Source organism: Melanostigma gelatinosum (assembly GCF_949748355.1).
Source record: "Melanostigma gelatinosum genome assembly, chromosome: 16".
Lineage (NCBI taxonomy): Eukaryota > Metazoa > Chordata > Actinopteri > Perciformes > Zoarcidae > Melanostigma > Melanostigma gelatinosum.
Window position 1 is genome coordinate 18,647,431 of NC_136649.1, and position 24,894 is coordinate 18,672,324.

General features: G+C 41.8%; 4 protein-coding genes across 4 annotated transcripts in view; 2 read left to right on the forward strand and 2 right to left on the reverse strand.

Moving 5' to 3' along the window:
* The first annotated feature begins 141 nt into the window (after nucleotides 1–141).
* pld4 (phospholipase D family member 4) lies at nucleotides 142–3,518 on the forward strand. The gene is made up of 12 exons (XM_079286706.1): nucleotides 142–209; nucleotides 357–431; nucleotides 533–693; nucleotides 1,140–1,323; nucleotides 1,440–1,560; nucleotides 1,675–1,802; nucleotides 1,884–2,084; nucleotides 2,294–2,433; nucleotides 2,518–2,683; nucleotides 2,785–2,881; nucleotides 3,020–3,248; nucleotides 3,333–3,518. The coding sequence occupies exons 2-11, from the start codon at nucleotides 381–383 to the stop codon at nucleotides 3,214–3,216; spliced, it is 1,446 nt and encodes a 481-aa protein (XP_079142832.1). The 5' UTR covers nucleotides 142–209; nucleotides 357–380; the 3' UTR covers nucleotides 3,217–3,248; nucleotides 3,333–3,518.
* Nucleotides 3,519–5,064: 1,546 nt separating this feature from the next.
* On the forward strand, nucleotides 5,065–7,727 carry srp14 (signal recognition particle 14). Its single transcript, XM_079286025.1, has 5 exons — nucleotides 5,065–5,169; nucleotides 5,922–5,994; nucleotides 6,091–6,203; nucleotides 6,315–6,347; nucleotides 6,518–7,727. The coding sequence occupies exons 1-5, from the start codon at nucleotides 5,146–5,148 to the stop codon at nucleotides 6,605–6,607; spliced, it is 333 nt and encodes a 110-aa protein (XP_079142151.1). The 5' UTR covers nucleotides 5,065–5,145; the 3' UTR covers nucleotides 6,608–7,727.
* A 14-nt stretch (nucleotides 7,728–7,741) lies between these two features.
* Nucleotides 7,742–13,465, reverse strand: xgb (x globin; the record flags this gene model as incomplete). Its single annotated transcript, XM_079286159.1, has 5 exons — nucleotides 7,742–7,843; nucleotides 8,988–9,068; nucleotides 9,383–9,503; nucleotides 10,628–10,735; nucleotides 13,278–13,465. 5 exons carry the CDS (start codon nucleotides 13,463–13,465, stop codon nucleotides 7,742–7,744), a joined length of 600 nt encoding a protein of 199 aa, XP_079142285.1.
* Nucleotides 13,466–14,687: 1,222 nt separating this feature from the next.
* Nucleotides 14,688–24,894, reverse strand: part of LOC306790061 (pleckstrin homology domain-containing family G member 3-like) — a 29,075-nt gene continuing 18,868 nt past the window's right edge. Inside the window, exons 5-19 of the mRNA XM_079286160.1 lie at nucleotides 23,489–23,558; nucleotides 23,345–23,391; nucleotides 23,092–23,242; nucleotides 22,644–22,775; nucleotides 21,927–22,109; nucleotides 21,682–21,774; nucleotides 21,371–21,457; nucleotides 21,246–21,276; nucleotides 20,924–21,025; nucleotides 20,712–20,813; nucleotides 19,999–20,009; nucleotides 19,264–19,638; nucleotides 18,322–18,438; nucleotides 16,285–17,710; nucleotides 14,688–16,175 (exon numbers count right to left, since the gene is read on the reverse strand). Of these exons, the coding sequence (XP_079142286.1) occupies nucleotides 15,445–16,175; nucleotides 16,285–17,710; nucleotides 18,322–18,438; nucleotides 19,264–19,638; nucleotides 19,999–20,009; nucleotides 20,712–20,813; nucleotides 20,924–21,025; nucleotides 21,246–21,276; nucleotides 21,371–21,457; nucleotides 21,682–21,774; nucleotides 21,927–22,109; nucleotides 22,644–22,775; nucleotides 23,092–23,242; nucleotides 23,345–23,391; nucleotides 23,489–23,558 (3,658 nt within the window). The 3' untranslated portion in view covers nucleotides 14,688–15,444. The remainder of the gene's footprint in view (nucleotides 16,176–16,284; nucleotides 17,711–18,321; nucleotides 18,439–19,263; nucleotides 19,639–19,998; nucleotides 20,010–20,711; nucleotides 20,814–20,923; nucleotides 21,026–21,245; nucleotides 21,277–21,370; nucleotides 21,458–21,681; nucleotides 21,775–21,926; nucleotides 22,110–22,643; nucleotides 22,776–23,091; nucleotides 23,243–23,344; nucleotides 23,392–23,488; nucleotides 23,559–24,894) is intronic.

Below are 24,894 nucleotides of genomic sequence, written 5' to 3' on the forward strand. Positions count from 1 at the left end.
TGTGATTACTTTTATTCACTCACTACACTCTTTTGTTTAGTCCCGAGCAAATCTCAAATCTCAAAACCTGAAATGAAAGTGAAAACAGGAACTGTGCTATGAGCTACTCTGTAGCAGATGTATCTCTTCAGATCAGTTTGGGGTGAAAGCTAGAGGGGAAGAAGCAACTCTGTTGTGAGCTCGCTCTGGTGGATCTGCATCTGCTTTGTGTAAGTTGCTTTTGCGTTCAATACTTTGGAAACCAAACTTCCAGCTGAGATTTAAGTAATTTAAAATGCAAAATGTTTAGTTCTGTCATCGTTGTCGTGTGTTTATTTCATGTCTGAGAAGACAATTTCCTGTTTTTGAATGAATAGGTGCAGATCACATGAAATGAAAAAATGCCCTCTATGTATAGCAGGCTTCATGACGGTGATGTTTCAAGCAAAAGAGTAAGACTGCGTCAAATATTTCCCAAGTTATTCCCTCTGGTTTTGATGACACATTGTTGTGACTCCTGAACTTGTGTTTCTATCACACTTCATGTTGTTAGAGGACGACCAGCTGTGTGACATTAGCTCTGGTTTTGGGCTGTCTGACGGTGCTCGGGATCCTGCTTGCCATCGCGGTGCTCAAAAGACCACCAGCCCCCAAAGATCATGAGACTCTCCCTCAGGAAACTGGTGGGAGCAATTCCTCTACGGACCAGTGCAGGTAATAATCCCTCTGAAGAGATATATAGATATATATATATATGTATATGTGTATATATATATATATATATATATGTATATATGTGTATATATATATATATGTATATATATGGTAGTTTATTAGATAACTGCATCTGCTACTTAACATAATGTTGAACTGTGGATCAAAGTATATTTGATACCTGTTACAGTTTAACATCATTTTATAGCATGAAATTTGAGACTTAACTGAACAATAACTTTATTAATAGTAATGATTATTTAGACCGATGTATTGATACAACATAGATCTCTATCATACAACAGTAGCATAATTACCATGTTCCTTTATAACTTTATCTTTTAACTTAATGGTTAATGATTCTGAAATTGTTTCTCTAAATTATAATATTCACCAGTTCAGTTTCCAAAGAACTCCCTCAGCAGATGTCTTTGTTAATGTCTTAGCATGGCGCTGGTGGAGAGCATCCCTCAGCAAGTGCAATACAGAACCAACGAAACGCTGGGGATCCCTCTGGAAGATGTCTGGAAGGATCTTATCGCCATGGCAAAGGACCACGTTGAAGTGGCCTCTTTCTACTGGACTTTAACTGGGGAAGACATTAACGTTAATTCTTCCTCTGACATACCTGTGAGTTATTAACTGAAATGGAGAGAAACATGAAAACGTACACATCAATTCTTTGTTCAATATGTTGTTTTTGTTATTGGAAAATGCCGAAATTACTGTGAGTCTGTCCTCTGCAGGGAAGGGACATCCTGAAAGCACTTGAAGAACTGCCCTCCAGGAATGTGTCTGTCCGAGTGGTGACCAGTGTTCCAACCGTTCCAACAAACTCCACCGATTTAGAGATCTTGAAACGCAAAGGTTTGCAAGCGACTGTTCCTGTTCTCGACACTCACTGCAGTATGTGATGATTTGTGATGCATTGTTTGCACCGACTTCCCTTCACTGCAGTTCCCTCTTTGGCTGTCTGTATAGGAGTTCAGGTGAGGAAGGTGAATTTTGGACGCTTGACAAGGGGCGTCCTCCACAGCAAGTTCTGGATAGTTGACAGAAAACATGTGTTTATTGGAAGTGCCAACATGGACTGGAGGGCTTTCACACAGGTAATACTTCAAATCTATAATTACAGATGCTTTTTTGACACCTTAAAAGCACCTCCAAATGATTTCACAATTCACTTTTAGGTGAAGGAACTGGGAATAGTTGTCTACAACTGCTCCAGTCTAGCAAAGGACCTCCATAAGATTTTCCAGTCCTACTGGGTAATGGGACAATCCCACAGCTCCCTGCCTCAGCCCTGGCCTTCAAAGTATGACACGACCATCAACAAACATCACCCCCTGCTGGTGAAAACTGATGAGGTCTCCAGCAGGCTGTACCTCACAGTGAGTTCCTTAGGTTTCATTTCCTTGTCACAGGACAGTTATTGTGATGGATAAAGGAGCTGTCTCTATTGAAACGGAAGTGATCGTACAGTGTGCGTTTTACAGTTTCAACCACCTCTAAACCTCAAACTGTTACCGTGGCAGTCGTGTTGTATGTATCAAATGTTTTTGTTGGTATTATATTGTTAAATGTTTGTGTTTCACCCCAGGGTTCTCCACCATCATTCTGTCCTCCATCGAGGACTCAGGACCTGGAGGCTATTCTGTCCATCATCTCAGAGGCCCAACACTATGTCGATGTAGCCGTCATGGAGTACTTCCCCACCACACTCTTTGAAAAGCCTCAGAGGTGACACTCAAAAGAAACCATTTGCTTCCATCAAATTCGCCTCTTTATCTTTATTTCCTCACTTTTTTACTTTTAATTGAACAGATACTGGCCTTTCATTGATGACGTCATCAGGGCCGCTGCATTCGAGAGAAGGGTTAAGATGCGGATGCTGATCAGCTGTGGGCGGGACTCTAATCCAGCCATGCTGCCCTTCCTAAAGTCTCTAGCCTCAATGGACAGCCCTCACCAGAAAATCAGCATCCAAATAGTAAGACAACAACATGGAAAAAATAGATCTGCTGGGTAAAAACGCTGATCTTTGCCTCTGAATTTTCTTTTTTTTTGGTTTGCACATCGTTCACTTTTCAGAAACTGTACATTGTGCCTGTGGGAAACCAGTCTGATATTCCATATACCAGAGTCAACCACAATAAATACATGGTGACTGATAAAGTAGCCTACATTGGTGAGTGACAGATTGTCTTCAGGATTATTATTCCCAGACATTTACTGTTGTGGTTAAACATTTATGTGTCGAGGAGTCTGTTTGTTGCCTGTGTGAATTGGTTAATATTTGAACAGATAATGTTGTGCTGTCCCTTAGGTACCTCCAATTGGTCAGGGGACTACTTTCTGAGCACAGCTGGAGTGGGTCTGGTGATTTCCCAGCATGCTTCTCACCCTGTATGGAAGACTAAGACCCTGCATGGTCAGCTCAGGGCAGTCTTTGACAGAGACTGGTACTCTGAGTTTGCTGTGGACCTTGATGACCTGGGGCAACACCCAGATTGTGCATTATGAAGATGACAGAAACCTCTTTATACAAGTTCAATGTAAGTAAGATAAATGATATTCACTGTAGTGGCATAGTGATGCAAATTCGTATGTCATCCTTCTCTTCTTTTCTCCAAGCGCAGATTTCCGGACCAAAACTGAGGATGACAGAGTTTCTTCACCTCGTCCACGTCATCCAACGTCTTGTATTGGCTTCTGTATCAAGTCCAAGGTATTGGTGGGGTAACAGCCCATGTAGGATTGGCCCTCAGATCATCGAGCTGCTGGACATGTCCAACATTAATTCAAAAGTGAACAGCCCAATTTTGAAGCTCTTAGAATTGTTGTTTCTTACAGCAATGCTTTCTGGGACTTATTGTTGACTTTTACAGTTATTGTTTAACTTTTTAAAGCAAAAATGTCTGATCTAGCGGACTGGTTGTGTGTATAAATATATTTTTTGACTCAACTCAGACTGAATAAAAACTGAAACGTCTTTGTACAATTTGTACAATCCTGTTGTGATCCAGTGTTTATTTAATAAAAGCTGTAAAAATGGATTGCATATCTGTATTTTTGTAGCTTCTACGCTTTTGTATGAATGATTTGTTTGGAGATCAAATCAGGACAATAGAACATTTTTAAGAACTTTTTAAAATATGCAACTCTTTGGCACAATGGTATAGTAAACTTAAGTCTAAGGTGTCTTCCTACATCAAAGTTTTGAGGATGTTCAACCATGTGGAAAGAACCCAAAAATGGCAAGAATCATGCAAGAACATCAACTTCAGCAAGTATGCTGAACTGCTTCAAGTGTAACATTTAACAACAATTAGAGAAATATTCTTTTATTATTATATATGATTTTATGTGCAAAGGTGCAATAGAACAGATGGGTTTTCTTACCATGGTTACAAAGGGATTTTAGAAAAAGCTAAATAGTCAGATGCCTAAAATCCTGGCTGTCCTCGCTAGGAAACCGATCTAAAGAACTTCAGGAATATCTCACTGAGATAAGGTGCTGATAGAATTGTTACTTGACAATCTGAGGAGAAAGGAGGGAAACCCAGCTCTATAACAGGAAGGTTCAAATCTGTTTCCACCAGAGGCTCTGTAACATGCAGAAGAATCTGTCGTGCTGACAGGTTGTGCAGGTGTTTAGTTTTTCCAAAGGTGTTTTGTGTTTGAGTTTAGTGGTTTGAGGTTTTATAACCTTAGGTGTATTGAAAAGGTGAAGGAGTGAGATATGCTGCAACACAGCAGGGATGTCTGTCATATCAGATAGCACCAGAGGAGTATGAGTATCTCCTCTTGTTGTTTCAAAGAGATTTCGACATATGTGCTCTGATTTTTAATAACTTTATTGTGACTTTTCTCAACGTACTATACTTTTTTATTAGTTTTCAACATATGAGTTTTTTATTATTTCTTTGGACATTCTCTACTCACTTTTTTATGATTTGTTTTTTTTAAAATACACTGACATTTTCAACTTACTATACTATGACTATACTACTTTTTTCTACATGCTATACTTGACATTTCTATGCCATACTATATTATTATGGCATAGGCCTACTATACATTCATATTTTATGACTATTTTACGACAACAATACTACCATTTCAATTCCGACCTTGGAGTTGCCCGGAACACTTGAACATGTAGGTATATAATGTAATTTTTTTTGTAAATGTCGTCTTTAATCAACGAAATGATTGGAAAATATCTATGTACACAAATGTTTCCTTCAACAATTGTATGTGTTTGATTGATTCATTTGACTACTGACGGGATCTTTGTATGTTATTCCCCTCCCCGGCCATAGGAGGCGCTGTCACTGAAACCCTGTTTCCGCAGTGTAGGCGCAGGGCGGGGCCCCGGCTTGAGTACGTAGTACGTGTGCTTTACAGCTTTCACAGTGGTTAGCCAACGCTAAAGCTGGAGTTAGAGTCATGGTGCTGCTTGAAAATGATTCGGTAAGATTAAGAGCATATTGTTAATTATTTCATCTGTCGACGTTATTGATCATAAAATATAAATTGACACTGCCTGCGTTAGTTTAGCTGTCTAGTTAACAGGCACAACGTTAGTGAAGCTAACATTAGTCGGACCCATTAGCCAGCATGCTATCATTTGATTGAAGCTAACGTTTGGTTTCGTGTTAAGCTTTAAGCAGTTATTGCACTTTCTAGCATTTTAAGGGCAATACGCAGACGTTGGTCGCGTAGAGCTCTGTTGCACTGGTCATTTTTTTCGTACATAGACTCCAATCTAGCAAAACCTGGAGCGTAAGTTAGCATTCAGTAACTGATCATTTCAAGACTGCTAACGCTAAGTTATACGTTTCCTGAAGCAGAGTAAAGTAACGTTAAACAAGAAAATACGTTTCCATCTAGTAAAGCTAATCAAACATGTAACGTTATATTTTAACGTTACATTTGAGGCAGTGAAATGAAACACTACCACAGCCTTCCGACATTACCCCGAAGGAGATTAAACAGCCCAACAGTTTATTTTAGATACATATTTAATGATAGTCTTCGTAAATGTTGTTTTTTTGTAGGGATGTTTTATAACACTGCAATAGTTTAGGCAAGGTGTAGCTAATACACTGAGTGTATAATCAGTCAACGTCTGTGGAATCATTTCATGATTAATCTTCATGCTGGAGCCCCAAACAGTATTGATCATTCTTACAGGACTCACATTGATCTTTGTTTCTGCTCAGTTTCTCACAGAGCTCACACGACTGTTCCAGAAGTGCAGAACATCTGGCAGTGTTGTCATCACGTTAAAGAAGTGTAAGCACCTCCTTGAGTTTCCTTCAAGTTTAACCTGTGAATAATGCCACAAGTTTCCCCTTTCATCGTCTAATGGGATGCGTTTCTCGTCTCCAGATGATGGGAGGACCAAGCCAGCAGCCCGAAAGGGCCACACGGAGTCATTTGAACCAGCAGACAACAAATGTCTCGTCAGGGCATCTGATGGCAAGAAGAAAATTAGCACAGTGGTGAGCTTACTGTGTTTCCAATGTGTTGATGTTTGATCAAATAGATCTCTGATATTTTGCCATTTTTTTTACAAGCTGTTAATGCTGACTTTTCATTCCTTGCTATTTCAGGTCAACACCAAAGAAGTAATCAAGTTTCAAATGGTAGGTTGAGCTCATTTTGTGTTTATTTCAATGGCACTTTGAAGCTGTTACCCCTGGTCACTGTATGCAGATTGGGTCTCCTTGATATTATTGCAATGATCTTGATATTAGTCTGTCTTTGAGAATGGAGTTCTGAGAACTTAATCGTGAACTTGAACACCTCTTTGCAGGCATACTCCAATCTCCTTAGAGCTCACATGGATGGACTTAAGAAGAAAGATAAGAAAAGCAAAAGCAAGAAGACCAAAGCCACCCAATGAGAGACAGACTCTGTAACATAACCATGGGGACCCGAACTGGCCTGTGCGATCCTAGGGAACGGCAAAGGCCTTCACTTGGTCTGTCGCCGCACCCCGCTTTCGACCCGCTCACCCGAGGCCTCAGACTCGCTGTTCATCCACCCGGTGACCGCTTTGATATTGTGCCATTGTTTGCGTGGAAATGTCTCAGCGCTGGCATTCCGGTGCCATTGGAACCTGAGGATTTCTTGTACAGGACGAAGCAAGTCAACTTTACTGAATCGCCACCATTTCTGCTTCGGAACCGGGTCATCAACAGCTGTGTCACCCCTGGAGCCAAATCCATGGAGCCCAATGATTACCTGCCCTTCATACTATTTAATTGTTAGAGTCCACATTATGTTGTATTTACGGCTGACCTGTGAGCTCTGCTGCCGTGTTTCAATTTTACCTTTTATCTTAAGAATAATTAATTGACGGTTGTATCTTTTTTTTGTTTGTTTAATAATTGAATAAGCAATGAAAGTCAAGTTGCTTCAAACACAACTAAATCAGAGCAGATTTGATGTATTTTTTAAAAACCAGTACCTCACTGTATTGGAGATGAAAGTTTACTTTATTCAATGATCTTATTTTACCTCCTGAAGCACAATGACTATGAATATTTTTGTTTTGATTCAGTTTCATACCAAGCTATAAAACCGGCCATCTTAAACTGTTGAGCCCGAACAAAATATGTTGTTTCAGTTAACGTGGGTAATTATGACATGACAAGAAATGGTCAATGTTGGTTTTTATTGAAAGGCATGTTTGTTATGGAGACAGAGTTGTGTCTAATTCTAATAACGTCATTTCCGTTCATCACAATTGCACGGCAGGTTGAACTACAGCTGGTCTATATTGTCAGACATTTGTATCGTGCTCCCGGGTCCTGATCTCATGGAAGAGGACTGCAGAAGTTAAGTTCAGAAATAAAGTGCTCTGTTGAAAGTCACTGCAAAGTTTGCTTTTTGTCCATTTTGAGTAAGAACCAAACAATGCCTGCGCTAAATCAGTGATGTAGCAAAGGAGCCGATAAATACACTATATACAGTTCCACCTTTCTGTGCGGTACTGGTGAAAGCAGCCTGACTTGTGACTGGAAGAAGAAGCCCCTCATAGCGCCGTGTTCTTCGGGGAGAGTGCTAGCAGGCGCTGTCTGTCGCTCTCCTTTTGGTATCCCTGCTTCATTAGGCTGGTCACAAACTGAAACATGGTCTGGATCACAAAAGACACATATTGAGCTGGGTCAGGGTCCCCATGGGTGACGGACATTCATTCTTTCAACAAAGTTTTAAATTGTGTGGAAGGGAAGTATGATTTTGTATGCAGACAACACAATCACCATCTTCTGTGTGTCCTGGGCTTGACTTTCCACCCATAGCCTTAGAAATACTAGTTCGTAGTACATTGTGTGAATTAGTGCAAAACAGTGCTATCAAATATTGTTGGCTGTCCACAAATATGGAGGCTATCAAATAAGGACGATTTGCAGGAAGATATGGAATCAAATAATTGTCTCGTAATAAAAGGCGTTCGGTGTTCATATATGAAACATTTCAATTAACCAGTTACTAAAAGAAAAGGTGAGCGGTGAGGAAACATTTATTGGATAAAATGTCAGGCTTGTAGCGGTTATCAGTGCACAATTTACGAGAACATTATTTCATCAATATATTTTTTGAGACTACTGATGTACAAATAATATCGTATATGTGATATATATATATTTTTTAATGGTGTCTAGTAATCCCAAGTAGGATGAGCCAAATGTTTGGCATGACAGAAATAAAATTTAAACTGACTATATTCAACCACTAGAAGGCCGTAGAGGCCATTAATTGAAGCAGAAACTGAAATTAAATGTTAAATATAAATGTAAATATATATAGATATAACATGAAACTACAGACACACTAAAATAAGTGCACATATTTGTACATTAAAGTCAATTTTTTATTCTTAGATATGTGTTTGGCCACAAGTGATTCATGTTTTATTCCCCCTGAAATGTATTGCCGCCTCTGCGGTCCAATACCAGAAAGCTCCACACTAAAACTAACTTCCCTGAAGGAAAGCGATGTCTCCATTGTGTACAAACACAGAGTAGGAGCAAACATTATTCGAGTGTCCCGGTATTAATAACACAAGCGATCTTAAAGTGACATAACATGATGTGACAGAGCCATGTTCCATTTCCTCCATATGCTCATGTTTGGTTCAGTGAGATGTAAATTCCTCATCAGTCAAGCTTGTGTTGCACTGGTTCCTTTTTTTGACATGTTACACGGCTCATTGAGGAGACGTGAAGAACCCACATACGCTCACATAAAGAGACAGGAGACTCAATGGCACTACTCACCTTCCATGCCTCCTCCAGCTCAGACGTCCAGCTCTCCTTCAGGATGGGCTGCACGGCACAGATGAATTCTGCTTGGACGTACTGTAAAACAAAATGATGGGAGAAACTTAACTGATACGCTGTATATGTAACGCTGTGGGAACTAGGATGATATCCAGTTGGTGTGTCACTCCATTGCTATCATTGCTATTTACAAGAGTATCAGTGTGTGTCCATTTTTGCAGTTTTTGAGTGAATTCATTCAGCTGCTTTAGTTTCAGTCTCAGTATAATGGTGAGTCTGATAAAGAGCTGCTGTGTTAGTGGACATTAGAAGATGTGTAGTCCTCTATTTAAAGAAAAACCAGCGTCACAAAGACACACTGTGCTAAGCAGCGATGGGATCACTGCTCTTACACTGTAGTACTTAGGCGGGGCGTTGTAATGATAATGACTCTTTCCCAACTCCAGCGCCAGAGCTTCCAGTCTCTCCAGCTGGTCCAGTCGAGCCACGCTTTTCTCGATAAAAGACATGACCCTAAAAAGAGATGGAGAGAAAAAAACGACAAAAACCAGTTAATCGTGAATTAGCAGCGGACGACTATCAGCTGAAACAGCACTGTACATACCTGTTGAAAGACTGCACCATGACATTTTCAGTTTCATAAACTCATGTGCCAAGAAAAATTGATTTCATATCATTTCAATGCAGCTCACACTTGATGATGCAACATTGCACCATACTTTATCCCCCTTTGAAACATGTTTTATTTCCCCAGCTTAAAATACACAACAGGATCAATTGTCTTTGTTGCTTTTGCAGGTGTTTTCCATCACCGAGGAGAGTGTGCGTGACAGTTTTGAAGATGAATACAGAACAATGGGTTTGAGTTGGTTTATCTCTCTTCCCTCTGTCTCATTACCACCGTGGACATCTATATCCCTGAGTATGGTTGAAGGGTCATTTGGCCTTATCGCATCCAGCTTTTATGCTGGGATGCGTAACACATTTAGTCCGTGCGCCATAATTGGCTTCTTTGGCCTTGTGCATCGAGCAACACACAGAGGCCCCATGCTCCTTGGAAACAACAGACAAGTGGTTGTAATAGACGCTACAAGCTCTGCCTGCAGCAGAGTGGTAAGCAGCGTCATAATGATACGACTACCTGAGGCATTTTGCCCTGACACTTATCTTATGAGTTGTGTATTACACTGCACCTTGTGCAACATGGTTTTAAACTGTATTGTTAAAAAATTACTGAGCCTGATTTAAAAATGAAAATAAATGTTTCTACACTGTTTTTAAAGATGTACTTCTTTCACCAATGGGTGACCGGTTGCCTCATACACGTTAGGGAAGTGTATTAGGTTTGGTTTGGGTCTTTTCATGGGATTTGTTGACGAGAAAATGTACAATAATACCAGCCGTGTCCTATTTTACATGGCAACTGGGATGTTCATCATGCTGAAAGAAGCCAATGAATGAATGACACACTTTGATTTTTTAGAGTAGACAAGACAAGAGGGTGCTGGATGTCAGTCTGCTCTCCTGCCCAGCGTACACCATGCAGTTCTCTACTATGTTGACTGTTTTGTTCAGCTTTGCTGTGGATGATGCTGATGTGTTGCTGTGTTATGTTACGCACAGAGTTGGTGACTGACCGTAGGCCGTGTGCCCTGAGCTCCCGGCTGGTCCGCAGCCTCTCCAGGTCCTCCACGTCTCGGAACAGGAAGAAGACATCCTTGCATTCGGGATGGGTCTCAAACAACCTGTTACCAAGACAACAACAGTGCACAGTCTCTGAGAGCCGCCTGTCATATTAAATCCCAGAAAACAAAACAAACCTCCCCCTGAGTTTCCCCAACCAACATGACATAACCCCAAGAGTCACACAACTGTAACCCTCTATTCGCAGTGCTGAGTGTGAATTTGCTACTTTCAGCTCATCAACATTCGTTTGGAGGCTTCTAACTCTCCTCTTATCATCACTGCCCTTTTCTTTACACCTAACAGCTGCAATCAGTCACAGGCCATGGTGGATCTGTGAGTTTGGTAGCCAGGCCAATTCGTACCCTGATTTCCATCCGGAGCTGTGATGAACCACCCTGCCCGTCAGAGATGGAGTCCCCGTTAAATTGAGCCACTGATCTTGATAGAGAGTTTTGCTTTGCTTTTTTTTTAACGTCAATCAATTTCCTTGACCAGAGCCTTTGTGCATCCTGCCATCCAATCAGAGTCTTCCTTCTTCAGCTGAGACACCTGTAAATAGACCTGTAAATCATGCTGCCGGAATACACAGCTGGGCGTGTTGTGCTCATAATGAGATGCAAGGCTTACGCTAACTCTGGTTGTTCAGAATGAAGTCGTGGGAAGGAAAGAAAAAAAAGAGAAGCATGGCAGAAACCATGAGCACCTGTGGGTGTGGCAGGTCAAACCAAAGCTTGTTCTATTTTCGTTTTTTTTCCCCCGTGAGAGGGGGAAAAAAACATGCATTTCTAAACCTGAAATATAAAACAGAGTCCTTACGATTAAATGCATTAGATGTCTATAAAACATGTGCTCCCATAGATCGACTGATGAGTAAAGTTGGTGGGGGAGGTGTTAGAAATGTGATGGTGCAAAACACGAGTAGCTCTGCACCCTTTGACGAGCAGATAATACCACAGAGAGGGAATATGTTGACAAAACAAAATGTCGGTGAGTGTCTAGATGTTTTTGAGTGACCTGACTAAGGAACGCATGTTGTCATATGTCGACTATAGTACAATGTTTTTATTGTCTTCCTGTTTCATATGTGCAACTCCATAGTTTGGCTCATTACCTTCAAAGTATAATCTTATGTTACAACTGGTAGTGCAGACATTTCAAAATGGAAAGGGTCTGTGCTTAGAGTTACATTACATGAGAAATATTCAGGCTCATAAAGTATTAAGAATTCACTCTTGATTAATTGACTCAATAATAAACTCATTGTGTAATGCTGCAATGTTTGCACGCCAATGTAAGTGGCTTGGAAATGCATACCTCCTGCTCACCAGCTTTATTTCCACCGTTTACACAGCATTGTGCTCTGTTGTGGCGCTCATGTGCAGACAGTGTAGCGCTGCATCGCTCTCGTGGAATGTTAATTGGCGCTGTTCAGAGGATGTTGTAACTATTTTGGCACTGACGAATGGGTCCCAGCTAAGTCTTAAGAGTATTTTATTTGGTTTAAATTGGGGGATCGTCGACTTGCCGAAGAAAAAGGTCTGTTAAAGTAAGAGCAAGAACACAATAAAAACGGGTGATTCTGTTATTTGCTGTAACAATTACTGTTCAGTCATGACACGCACACCCTGACAGCCGGGGGGGGGGGGGGGGGGGGGGGTGGCCCTGACCCACAAGGCCCATGAATTTCCAGGCTAACGCGCTAAGGTCATCTCTTCAATTGTTCAGGTCACCCAGGGGACACAAGGCATGAATTGAACTCCTATAGCCATGTGCCCCGTAGTCTCCTTAATGCAAATGGTGCAGCCTGAATGTCCACCACTCTTTATCACCATATCCACTTTCATCTGTTTCATTGTATTGCCATAAGTCAGAGATGTTTTCCCAGACGCAGGTTGTCAACCTAATTGATGAAATGCATTTTCCTGATGGCTCAAGCCTTTAATTGTATCGCACTATGGCAGACCGGTGGCTGTGTATCATTCCATAATGTTGTTAAGATGTGATGTGTAGTGATAAGAGGGGAGGAGGGGGGAGTCTGCTCTGAGCTCGAAATGAAAAGCTGTGGGCCAGAGGGAAGAACAGAGGGATGTGCTGGAGGTGGAGGCGAGCTCGATGTTCACTTTCCGGCTTGTAAAGGTCAGGCAGAATGTCATTATCAAAGTGGGACAGAAGAACCTTCTGAACACCTTTGTCTTTTGGGCCAGCAGGCCAGAACACACGGCACACTAAGCTGTCTGAAAGGTTGAACTGATAAGTTGCTCCTTTGCTGTGCGTTATGATGATCACGAGCATGAGCCTTTTAGACACACATGACATGGAAAATACCATTTTGTTGTTGGACCTCTTGTGTTTCTTTTGACTGCAAAATCCACAATATTTAGGCTGCCTTTATTCAATTCAAATTATCAAACAAAATGTCTAAAGGGAATCAGTGTTTATAAAGGCTACTCAGTTTGACTCGATGGTGACACTATAATATTCCTGATCCTATGGCTTTACATTTTCAAATAGCTTCACCACTCGACGAATTAGCTCTTTAATTGTGAATTATTGACATGCAAACAACACTGAAAAAGTACAGAAGAGGTTTAACCGTTTTACCTGACGAACATAATAATCCCAACTTTGGCAATATCGTCCCGGATAACTTTCCATGAATCCTTGATCATCAGAATCTGATCCTCGCTGGGACACGCAGCAGCAGCAGCAGCAGCAGCATCATCATCATCCTCTGTGGTCCTCTCACCAAACTCTGCCTTTGCTGTCAGGCCTGATATTGCGCAGCCCATTCTTCACAGACAAAAAAAAAATATGTGTATACAACAATTATATATTTTCGCCAGTCCAGAAAGAAAAAAGAAGGGTTAATTGATTTTGTGGAAGAGGAAATCTGATGTCGCTGGCATCTGCGCCTCGAATTGCGCCTCTGGCCGGTATATCGGTCTGGTGTCAAGTTAGTAAACAGACAGACCAGCTGCAAGTTCTGGTCAATGGTTGAAAATAAAAGTCCTCGTCGATGAGAACAGATTACAGGGGGTACTGAGGAGCATTTGCGCTGTTATGTTGAAGGCTTGCCCTGATCATTTCCGGTGTAAGTCTGTCTATTCATGGCTGACTTGACGCAGCTGCTGATGCAAATATCAATCAGTTGGGAGGGAAACAGCGCGCGCTGAGCTCCGTGGGGTTGGGCCGTGCAGTCAATTTAAATAAAAGACAGATGATAACTTATTACATTAATAAAGACTCATGCAGCGCCACTTTATACTGCTTTTAGCTGTTTCAGACTGATTCTGATAGCAAATTAAGTACACTGATTACATTTCTCACCTGTAAATAATTAGTAAGTAAACATATCAACCCTTGTCTTTTGTTGACACTGCTTTACTAGTTTGTTTGGAGTCCCACAAAGCTACATTCTGTATGTGTAAAATAAGTGAAGTAGCAACCCCACCCTTTGTTCTTATGATAAAGAAGAAAAAAGATGGAACTAAATATTTCATATATACTAGGCAGACTTGTAATGTATAATTGTCTGTAGCAGACTTCTGAAACATGCGATTCTCATAAAATTAGGGAAAGAAATAATACGTTGATAAGACAATGTTATGTTTTTGAGGACCCAGGGTCTCCAGACATTGATTTTATTTATCAAATGTATCTATTTATGATTAGATTAATCTTATTTATCTAATCAATTTAGTCAGATATGCATCAGTAACTTCAGAGCATGCCATTTTATCATTGCAGATGCCGGTTAGTTTGGTGGTGCTGCTTGGTCCTCATTTCAAAAATAATTATGTCGATAAGACATTCCTTCCACATGCTATGCACCCCACACATTCATCGTCTTAATTCCCATCTTCTAAAAACAGACCCACTGTCTCAGTCTTATATTAACATGGAAGCATTCTTCAATCCATTTCACCAGTGGATCGTGGAAGTTGTAGATTTCCTTCTGGGATGGATGGATGTATTCGAGATGCATGACAGCGTAAAGAGGGGACCTATGAGGACATTTACCATTTCTGTTTTTATTGAAAATATGGGAAACTTCAAGTATGAAATGATATATGCTCTGGAATGGAAAAGTAAAAAGGGCTGCTACGGGTCAGTATTTACACGAGGCCAATCTCTCCCAAATATACAGTTTCATAAATAATATTAAAGAAAATATACAGCTTATTGAGAAAAACAAAGCTCCAGTGATAGTTTGTGAAACATTTTTAGAAGCAGCTACAGTAAACGTGGAAGCAAATGTTAAAAGGAAACCCTCTTTGGCGTACGGTTAGAGACTTTACCCAACAACAGAGGTCTCTCGTCAATGACACTTTAGCTCCTTTTTGCTTTCCCCTGAAACTCCAGCGGACAGTTTATACGGTTAAATGATAACAGTGCTATAGTTATAGCAAGAATCACCAACAGTGGGTGGAAACAAAAGTGATGCAAATAATAATAAAGTAGAACTTAATCTTCAATTACTAGGGACTATATACAAATCTTTACAAAAACTTGTATTGTACAGTGCAGACAAATACTAATGTACAAATATTGCAATACACCTTTTTAAAGACAATATGCTTTCTCCTCACCGATGACCAATAACATCCCTTTATGTTTCATTGGTGCAGAAATCATCACCGTGGATACTGAAAACAATGTGCAGACAACAAGTTGCATTTTTTTTTTGAGGGAAAAGAGGACGTTGAGAAGCATAAGGTAACTGGTTTCCACGCGATAGTCCCTGATAAAAATCACATGATTCACATGTTCATGAGCTTGTGGTTAAGCTCTGGAACTTCTCTCGCAAGCTTTTCACTAGATTACTTTCTGTCGTCTTCCCCGAACCCGGGGCAGCAGACTTTGTGGTACGGTCTAGGTCCTCCTGGAGAACATTGTCCCCGCTTTCCCTCGTTATCAGAGACACCGGACTTGCTGTGAAGCAGGTCCGCACAGGTTCCTGAAAGTTCTGTACTTTATGGAGGGGAAGAGACCCAAGCATGTGGTCCAAGGAGCTCCACCTGCACAGCAGGGGCTGGAGCTGGGGCTGGGCCCAGTCCTCTACCACATGACACATTTCTTTGTATGCTGTTTCAGACTCTGTCCTCGGATCGTCTGTCAGAGCGTTGTGAAGCTCAGAGGAGCTACTGTACTTGAGTGAGCACCCATTACACCTGTTTGTACAGCACTCCAGCGCCCCGTTTAGGACTGTGCAGCTATGAGTTAGTTTCGAGGAGTGGGAGGTGTCTGTGTATTTGGTGCGCAGCTCCTGTACGTCAGGCCAGTGGAAGGTCACCGTCTCCGACGGTGGGCTTTGTGGGCATGTAACTGTGCCCTGGGAGCTGGGTCCAGAGCTGGGTCCAGAGCTGGGTCCAGAGCTGGGTCCAGAGCTGGGTCCAGAGCTGGGTCCAGAGCTGGGGGTCTGGACCGGGCTTGGAGAACGCTCTTCATGGACGACTGACTGATCGCAAGTGTTCAAGGGCAACCTCAGGTTGGGTTTACCTGCACACATACACAAAAAAAACAGACAAAAAAAATCTTTTCAGTTTTCTCCATACATGAGCTTAAGAGGAAAGTTACTGCAAAATAAAGCAGCGAGCATCCTATTTACCCTTTTTCCTCAATTGTATCTTCTCCTCACGGACAGCAGGCAAACTCTTGAAGCCCTGTTGATTTGCTCTTTCTCGGTTCCTCGGCCACACTATTGGCCGGTTACTTTTAATGCGCTGACTGTACTGGCGTGCCAGCTGGAACACCTTGTTCTTCATCTTCCCCATGTCGTTTAGGATCTGGTCCTCATCCATACTTGTTCGGAAGCCAACTATCTTGGGTAGTTGGCCGTGGTTGACGCGGCTCTCGTCTTGAGACGTAGAGTCCTGACAGGATCCCCCTTCCACTGCTGGAAAAGTTGTGGTGGGAGATGAGACGGAGGAGCCATCTGAGGCAGTGCTTTTTTCAGACTCTTCTAAAATAGGAGGTGGTTGCTTACTGGCTTTAACATTTAAAGTGTCTGAGCTGACATCCCATGGTGTTTCTAATCTCGAGTCTTTAAGTTTCTCCTCTGTATTTTGCAGGTTGTCCTCTATTTCCATGTCTTGCCAAACCTTGAGCATGTCTGATGAGGTTCTAAACTCTTCCTCTGTGGTAGCGGCATCTGTGATGCTCTGAGATCTAGCCTTAGCTTCCACTGGTCTCTGTGGTTTAGTCTTTTGATGAGCGTCAGTGTTTCGACTGTTTTCCAAGCCAGGAAGGTCAAACACTGACCAGGAAGTGGGACGGTTCCGAGAGAGGCCTTTCCTATGAACTGTGACGGCCTGCTCCTGAGGATTACCGTTTAGCTGTCGGCTCAGGTGGCGGACCAGACCTGCCGGGATGTAGGAGAGACTCTCCCGGCGCTTGATGCTAAAGGTAGCATCCTCGTGCTCAGCGTGTTGGTAGTATCTTCTGATCTTGCAGATGAGGAGGCGATCTTGTTTAGAGAGAGTGGACCTGAGTTCCTCTTCAACGAGGGTGTTCAGTGCGGGATCGGGTGCAGGCGTTGACAGATCAACCTCGGAGATCACCTGTGGCTCTGGAGAAGAGCTGGCCAGCATTTGAGTCTGTTGCTCTAAATCCATGCAAGCCGAGGAGCTTTTGAAGACTTCATTATCTATCGAGGGTGAGGGGCACGCGAGGGACCCCAAGTCCTCCGATACCAGACTGCTCCGTCTCGAAAGGCTGCTGATGAAGCGCTCAGCTATCACACTTGCCTGGTCCAACACAGAGGAAGGTAGGATGCTTTTATTGTCTGAAAGCCCCTCTTCGTCTTCTTCTGAGAGCTCCTCATTTGTCAGTGCACTCGTCCCCTCCACTTGGAGAACAGAGGAATCACTCTCCCCTTCTTCCTCCTCTGCAGCTTCTCTTGAGTTATTCTGAGACTCTGGTGTGTCGGCTCCTTGTTGCAAAGGGTAGACCGGCGACTCGGGGCACTGGGAGTAAGGCATCTCCAGCGGATGGGTCTTTCTTGCTTGAGCGACACAGTCTAGAGGGCACAGCTCCTGAAATATGATAGGAGTGTTTGCAAAGTGGGATTTAATGAGTAAAACAGACATCACGATGGCAAGCACTCTCCGTTACCCATTAATGTAATGGACCCGGGCAGTGTAATCTAAAGCATCCACAATTTATGATGCATGTTTTATTTCTTATGAGGCCCACTTTATTACAGGGAGCAATTTATATGTATGCAACTGGTAAAAACTCCTCGTTGTCTCATTTCTGTTAGCCATAGTGAGTTAAACCGTTAAAAGTTACCATGAAAATCAGGTAAAAACACAATGTTACAATATAACGCTGACACCAAATACACCTAGAGAAATGCTTTGCTCGTAGCAAAGGACACTTACAACTGAAATGCTTATTGCAGTGTTGAATACGCCTACTCTCATTCACCGCTAGACGATATAACAGCAGCAAATAGACAGGAAGTGTGTCATTCAAAACATACAATGGCTGGAAAATATGCTTTAGAACAAACCACGCGACACTAAGTGCATGAGGATAGATGGTCATTCTTTAACTCGGTGAATACATGTCAGAAGTGGCCTCAGAGACACGAGTGGAAATTAACGGATGGGTGTATAAATCTATGCAATACTTTATTAATCACCTGTGTGGAAAGAGTTTCTTTCACAGCCACATCCACATGTTTGTCCTCCTGCCTGTGAGGTTTTATCTCCTCTGTTGGTGTCGTTTTCCACTCAGCCGTGTCTCCGGTCTGATCGTCCTGAAAGAGCAGAGCGGGGCATTAAGCTTAGTTTGTATTCTTCATCATCCTGGAGATCATGCAGTGACTCAGCGTGCAGCAGAATAATCTGTCACAGTGGGCAAACGTTTCCAAGAGACTTAATGTGTCGTAAGGTCAGCTTTGAAAAATCCACTACAATGGTTATGATAAAAGTCTTTATTATTACTAGCAATTCATATTCAGAAACAATACCAGTATAACAATTAACCTGAACAAAGACTTGAATATTCAGAGGGGAAATGTGGTGAGAAAATATGATTATCAAAGTGCAAGGCTTTTGCTATTATAATGATCAGTTAATTAGATGGCTACATTAACCTTTGAAGCCAATCAACATTGAACAGGGCGCATTAGGCCACTGCGTCTAATGCTAATCCAGGCATGGTTTCAACAGGATAATCGTCAGCATCAGTCACGTCCCAAAAAACCAAACACAATCACGAAACATAGCACACGAGGAAAACATCCATCAGAGGAGAAGAGAGCATGCACAGGGTGATGACGTCCAACTCCAAAGCAAAACAATAAAAGCAAAGGCATGCGCCCAGATTGACTTTCACCCATACGCTTTAAGAATTCACCGTGAGCAGTTTGGGAGAACTTCAGTCCATGCACTTCAATAGAAGGAATTCAACCTGAGGCATTCAACGTGCACAGAGCAAATGGTAGCAGGTGTTAGTTGGTTCTATTTATGAAGAAGAAAAAAACAGGGAGAGGGGCGAGAAAAGAGTGGCGGAGAGTATATTGGTAAGCCAGTGGAATGAAGCGAGAAATAGGAAACCCGTGGGTGGCAGAAACCCTCACCGTTGTGAAGTGAGTGGAAAGCAAAGCCCTGGCTCTATAGTGCCAGCAGGAGATGGCTGCCAGCACTGAGCTGGCAAAGTCGGCTACCTGGTCGTCTCCCATCAGTACATCTTCCTTGTAACTCTCCCCCTCCTCCTCTTCCTTTGCCTCCTCTGTCTTCTCCAGCTCCGGCATCCTCTCACTGGGTGGAGAGTCCAGTTTCGGGTCACGGTCAGAAGGACTTAGCTGCTCCTGTGAGTCCCTTCTGGGAATTAGATCCTCCACACATGGCCTCTCAGCCTGGGACTCGCTTAGACAGGAGGCCAGCGTACTGACACTAGTGGCAGGCTGAAGGGAGCACCTCTCCCCCAGCAGTGCACCCTCACTGTCTGCATGCTGTAGCGTGAAGTCATAGACATGTGGTTTGTTATTGCAAGGCCAGTGCTAGAGCCATGATGTGATAGCAAGGCTGGAAATGGGATGGAATCATTAATAAAGCTGCTTCAGCTTTAGGTGAGAAGTGATTTTTGCAATCCGGGGTAAGTCAAAGTATGTTCTGGGAAGATAAGGTTTGTACTTTCTAATTTTTGGTTTGAGTTCTTTTTCAAATTTGAATAGAAAGTTTGAACTGCTGAGTCAAACCTGGATGAACCATATCTCACCACAGCACACTGACCGAAAAACCGCTTTCATACAACAGAATGAAAAAGCTTATCAAGGTTTAATAAAAGACTACATTTGAATGTCAGCACTTACCTTCAAAACAGCTGCACGGAGAAGAAAGACAAAGAACAACAAAAGAGAATGTCAACATGTATGAAATAAAGCATGCTCAAGTCAAATATTACATGACAAAATAACCTGAATACGACATGCATGATGTACGGTAATGGTCAGGACACAATCTCTGCCTACACAAGCATAGATTGAGTGAGGCAGAGGTTAGTCTGGCCCAGACTTCAGGGAGGCCTTGTGATTAGATAAATACCAATTAGAAACATACGTTTTCATCTCAGAGGCTGAAACAGGACATGATGCAATTAGCCAGGATGTGACGACCTACTCCCTCACTGAGATGGAATGGTTGACATGAAAATTGCTTCTTCATTACATTGCTTCGGAAAATGTATCTGGACTGGGAGCAAAAGATAACTGGGGGACACAAATACAGAGGTTTCTCTTTCATAATGGCCAATTAGAATAGATAAAAGGAGGGCGATGGGATCTGAAGGCAAGGCTGAATTTGACTATTGAAAAGAGCTTGTGTATGACAAAGCCGTCCACCGATTTTGCATATAATTAACTTCATTAGGAGTGTGTCTTTTGATCTGTTTTCCGGATGTCTTTGAGGGAGAACAAAGCAGCAGTGCAACGGAGATGTGGGCTGCTCCTGTTCGACAGACCAGTGGGGCGGCTGGGCCACTGGACAGCACCCAGAACGTGGATCAACTGACCCACAGTTTATGAGCTTGTGGCTGCCAAAATATTAGTGAACATCCAGTGAACATAAACAAATAACCCATCAAAGGTGTACCAACCTTTTGTGCTCCTTATGATTTGTTTTGCAGGTTCTGAAAAGACAAAAAAGGTTTAAGTGACAACTAATCATCAGCAACACTATTCTATAATACTATTTGAATAATAGACACAAATAGATAGACTGAGTAGTGTTTTTTTTAACCTGATCTCCTTCTCTCATTCCGCTCTCCAAGATGGAAGTCATCAGCTTGGCAGGACTCTGCTTTCTTCAGCCGCTCAGGACTATAGTGGTACTTCCCTGGATCTGAGCAACACAGGCACACAGTCACCACACGCAGCCGCAATTTCAAAAACTATTTTCTGCTCATAGACAGTTGGGTTATGGGCTACGCCTTCCTGGTTAATTCAACAGCATTCCACATTTTCCACTTAAAATAAAACACCCTCCTCTTTTGTTGGCAGCATCTTTGGTTGCTATGCAAAACAGTTCAATTGACAAAAGTAAGTGTTTATGTGACACTTACAGATAGAATTGTCCAGGATGGCTTCTTTTGCCTTTGAAGAAAACATATGATTGTAATTAAATATGAGGCAATTCTTCAGTAGCAGAGAAGAATAAAAATGCTCCACGAGGGGCGGTGTTTTTTACCTTCTGTGGGACGATGGTGTTGTGGTTCTCAAGAATCAGTCTCTTAATGTGATGGGCCCAGAGACGCTTCTCTTCTCCCGACTTGGCCTGAAACAACAAGCACACAACAGGTTTTGTTAACACAAAAAATATTATTATTATTACATTATCTCAATAATTACTCTAAGACTACAAGAAACACAGAAAAAACAGCAGATGTTTTGTGATATTTCTGCACAATTGATGCAATATTATGTTTTCTGTAATAGTGTTGTCCGTCTGCCTGATTCCATGTGAATGCAGCATAACCGGTGTTCCAAGTTCCCATTTACCTGCACTGTATGAGGTTGCTTGGGATGCTTAAAATGGATAACACTGAAGAGCAGGGGATCCTTGGCACTGTCGAGTAGCATTAGGGTGGAGCACTGCAACAACAATGAATGTAGTGATGTACATAAGGCTTCATCTAATCTACTACCGTCATAAAAAGTTATTAATTATGTAAATCTTGCGTCATTTAACTGGAAATCTGATCTATTAAATCACTAAATCGATGACAAAATATCAAAAAACATACCGAGATGTGGATCTTGTAGACGTAGTGTTCTCCTCTTTTCTTGGTAATGAGAAGCATCCTTTCGAAGAGGAAGAGTGTACGGGTGTTCTTCGCCCGCAGGACATGAAAGGTGCCCTCCAGCACCAGCTCTCCATAGGTGGTCAGGTCAGGACCCTTCCAGTTGATGAGGAGAGACTGTATCTCCTGCAGATGCACATGAAAGCACATACCCCCCCCCCCCCACACATACACTGTCAGCCATGTTCCTCCAGCATGAAAGAACATAAATGTCAGCCATATGTCAGAGCTCATTTATAATCCTTATTACACACCAGGAAGAGAAACCAGCCAATCAGTCAAGGATTCAAAGTACAGAAATCCTTTATAAGCTGTAGCTCTCACTTTAGCACTCAACTAGACTACAGTATAGTGCCAATACCATATTGTGACGGTTCATGGATTTGCTTTGAAATACTTGAGATTTAAAATGCATCTTTATGCTTGAGATGGAAGCAAATATCTGGAATAAATCAATGAAAGAAATGTATTTGGGCCCTCCAGACCCCAAAAGAGAGGAAAGAGTTTCTGGACAACAGAGAAAACATGAGAAAAACAGAGCTGCTGATCTTGCAAATGTACACGAGTACACGTTTTACTCTCTGAAAACACTGCATGGCAATGACATAAATGTACCTTTTCAAGAGGATGTTGCATACATGCATGGTATTTCGTTCTGACCTGCACTCTGACAGCGTGTTCATGTTTCCTCTTCATATCGTTGATGTACCAGGCCACGCCGGTCATGGTGTCGATGGCCTCCTGAATGACCTCATAGCCCTCCTCGTCCGAGTCAAAGTGCTTCGCAATTTCCTTCACAAGAGATTAGAGACAGTTACAATTTATCACGACGTCAGCCCTACAGGGAGCTCGTGAAATCCTTCCCCAAACAAAGAAAGATGCACGTCCAAAAAATACACAAATATCTTTTAGCCTTAAGGTTCTTAATAATTAATCAAATCAAAGGTTGAGCTGTTTACCAGTCACAGGCAACTTGCTGCGTAATAAGCAGTTGTAAAATGACACGGGGTTGAGAACTATGAGTGAATAGTTAACAACATGAGAACCACAAATCTACCTGCAGGATGCATTTTGAAGAAATAAATTGATTCCGGAGGACATTCTGTACCTGAAGCAGCAGGTGATACTTCAGGATCCTCTGGACCGGCTTTAGCAGATAGGAGCCCAGAGGGAGGGAGCGATTCAGAGCAGCCTGTCGATCCCCAAAGAACGTGGCCAAAGTTTTACTCCTCATGCAGTCGGTCAGTGCTGCCACTGAGCTGGAGGACAAAAGAGAATCATATTAATCGTGTACAATTTGTCTCTCAAAGAAAATACGACAGCAAAGATGTAATTAAAACGAATGTTTTTTAGCTACTTACTTGGGATAGTTGGTGCAATACTGAGTGTATATTTCAAAGTATTCACTCTGAGGAAACAAAAGTCGGACAAACTCATCACTAGTGTTTATTTATGTGAGAACTGATGTCACTGTAAATCAGCATGAGCAAGATGGTTCCTCTCACCTTATCTACAAAGCATCGAGCAATGGCCACAGGGTCATTCTCACACATGTCTAAGGACTGCAGCAGTTCACTGAAATGCAGAACACAACAGAGAAAGTTGAGAGTTCATGGACTTGCTCAGTAATTTCTTTTCTAGGAAGGAAAAAAAACAAAAACAGAAGTAACCCCAAAGGAAGGAGTGAGGATGAGTGGCAAAGTAAATCCAGAGCAATACTTTTTTAGATTTGAAGTTGTGAAGAATCGCCACGAGATGGCGGCATACACTGTTAAACATGAACTCTGTTGCATGGTCAGATTGAGCGTGAAATTCTTGACTTGGAATTCTCCATGCCCACAGTCCCATCAAAAATAAGCTTTATTTAGAGCTTGGGAAACCAAAACATGAGAGTTGTACGGTATTTTAATGCTTTACACGGTGGGACCTCAGCATCACTAAAGGAGGATACATGAAGGGATTGTCACTGTGGAAAAAAAACCCCTAAACATCACAAGTGCTCTGCACGAAAGCTGCTCCGTTAACATAACACACGAAATTATGACATTCAAACACAATTCATCACACAGCATTCCATAACTTGGATCAAAGACGATTACAAAACTGACTACAAGCAAATGTGTCAACATGTTGGTACAAGGAGAACATCTTGGTGTTAAGATTTCTTTTGAACACATTATCAATATTTGTTCATACCACATGATTACTTTGTCAATATTTAAGGATGGAAGAGGGTTCAGTGTAACAAAGAACACAAAGCCCTGAATAAAAGAAAAGTCGTTTATCAGTTAATCAATTAATGTTCTCGTCAATTGTAAGATAATGACATACCAAGATAGAAATGTCAACAGTTGATAACAAATCCCATTTTAGATTTTTCTATTGTGTTCCTCAAGCTCTTGTTGTCTTCATGTGGTATTTTGGAGGGATTTTAGACTATTTTCAACAATTCATGAAATGGTAAAAAATGGTTTAATTTAACACCAAAGCTGTGAAACAAATGTTATCAACCCAATCAATGCTGCAACGATTTATGATACATAATAGAGCATGAGATATTTATCATATATTTCCAACATACCATTCTAAGCCCTTATACACTCAATAATTTCAACATTTGAACAGGTGCCATAACCAAAACCCAATGTTTATTACAGATTCATGACTAGAACAACTTGACACACAATGCACTGTTGAGATGCATCTCTAAATAATCCCGTCTTTCAAATTACGTATACCTCTTCTATGTGGCATATACTGTTGACCTGGTATCTCCCACTATAGATACCATGTCCCCCCTAAAATAGATTAAAATGGTTCTATGGTAAAGAGGGTCTATGGTAAAGATGAGTCTATGGTAAAGAGGGGTCAATGGTAAAGAGGGGTCAATGGTAAAGAGGGGTCAATGGTA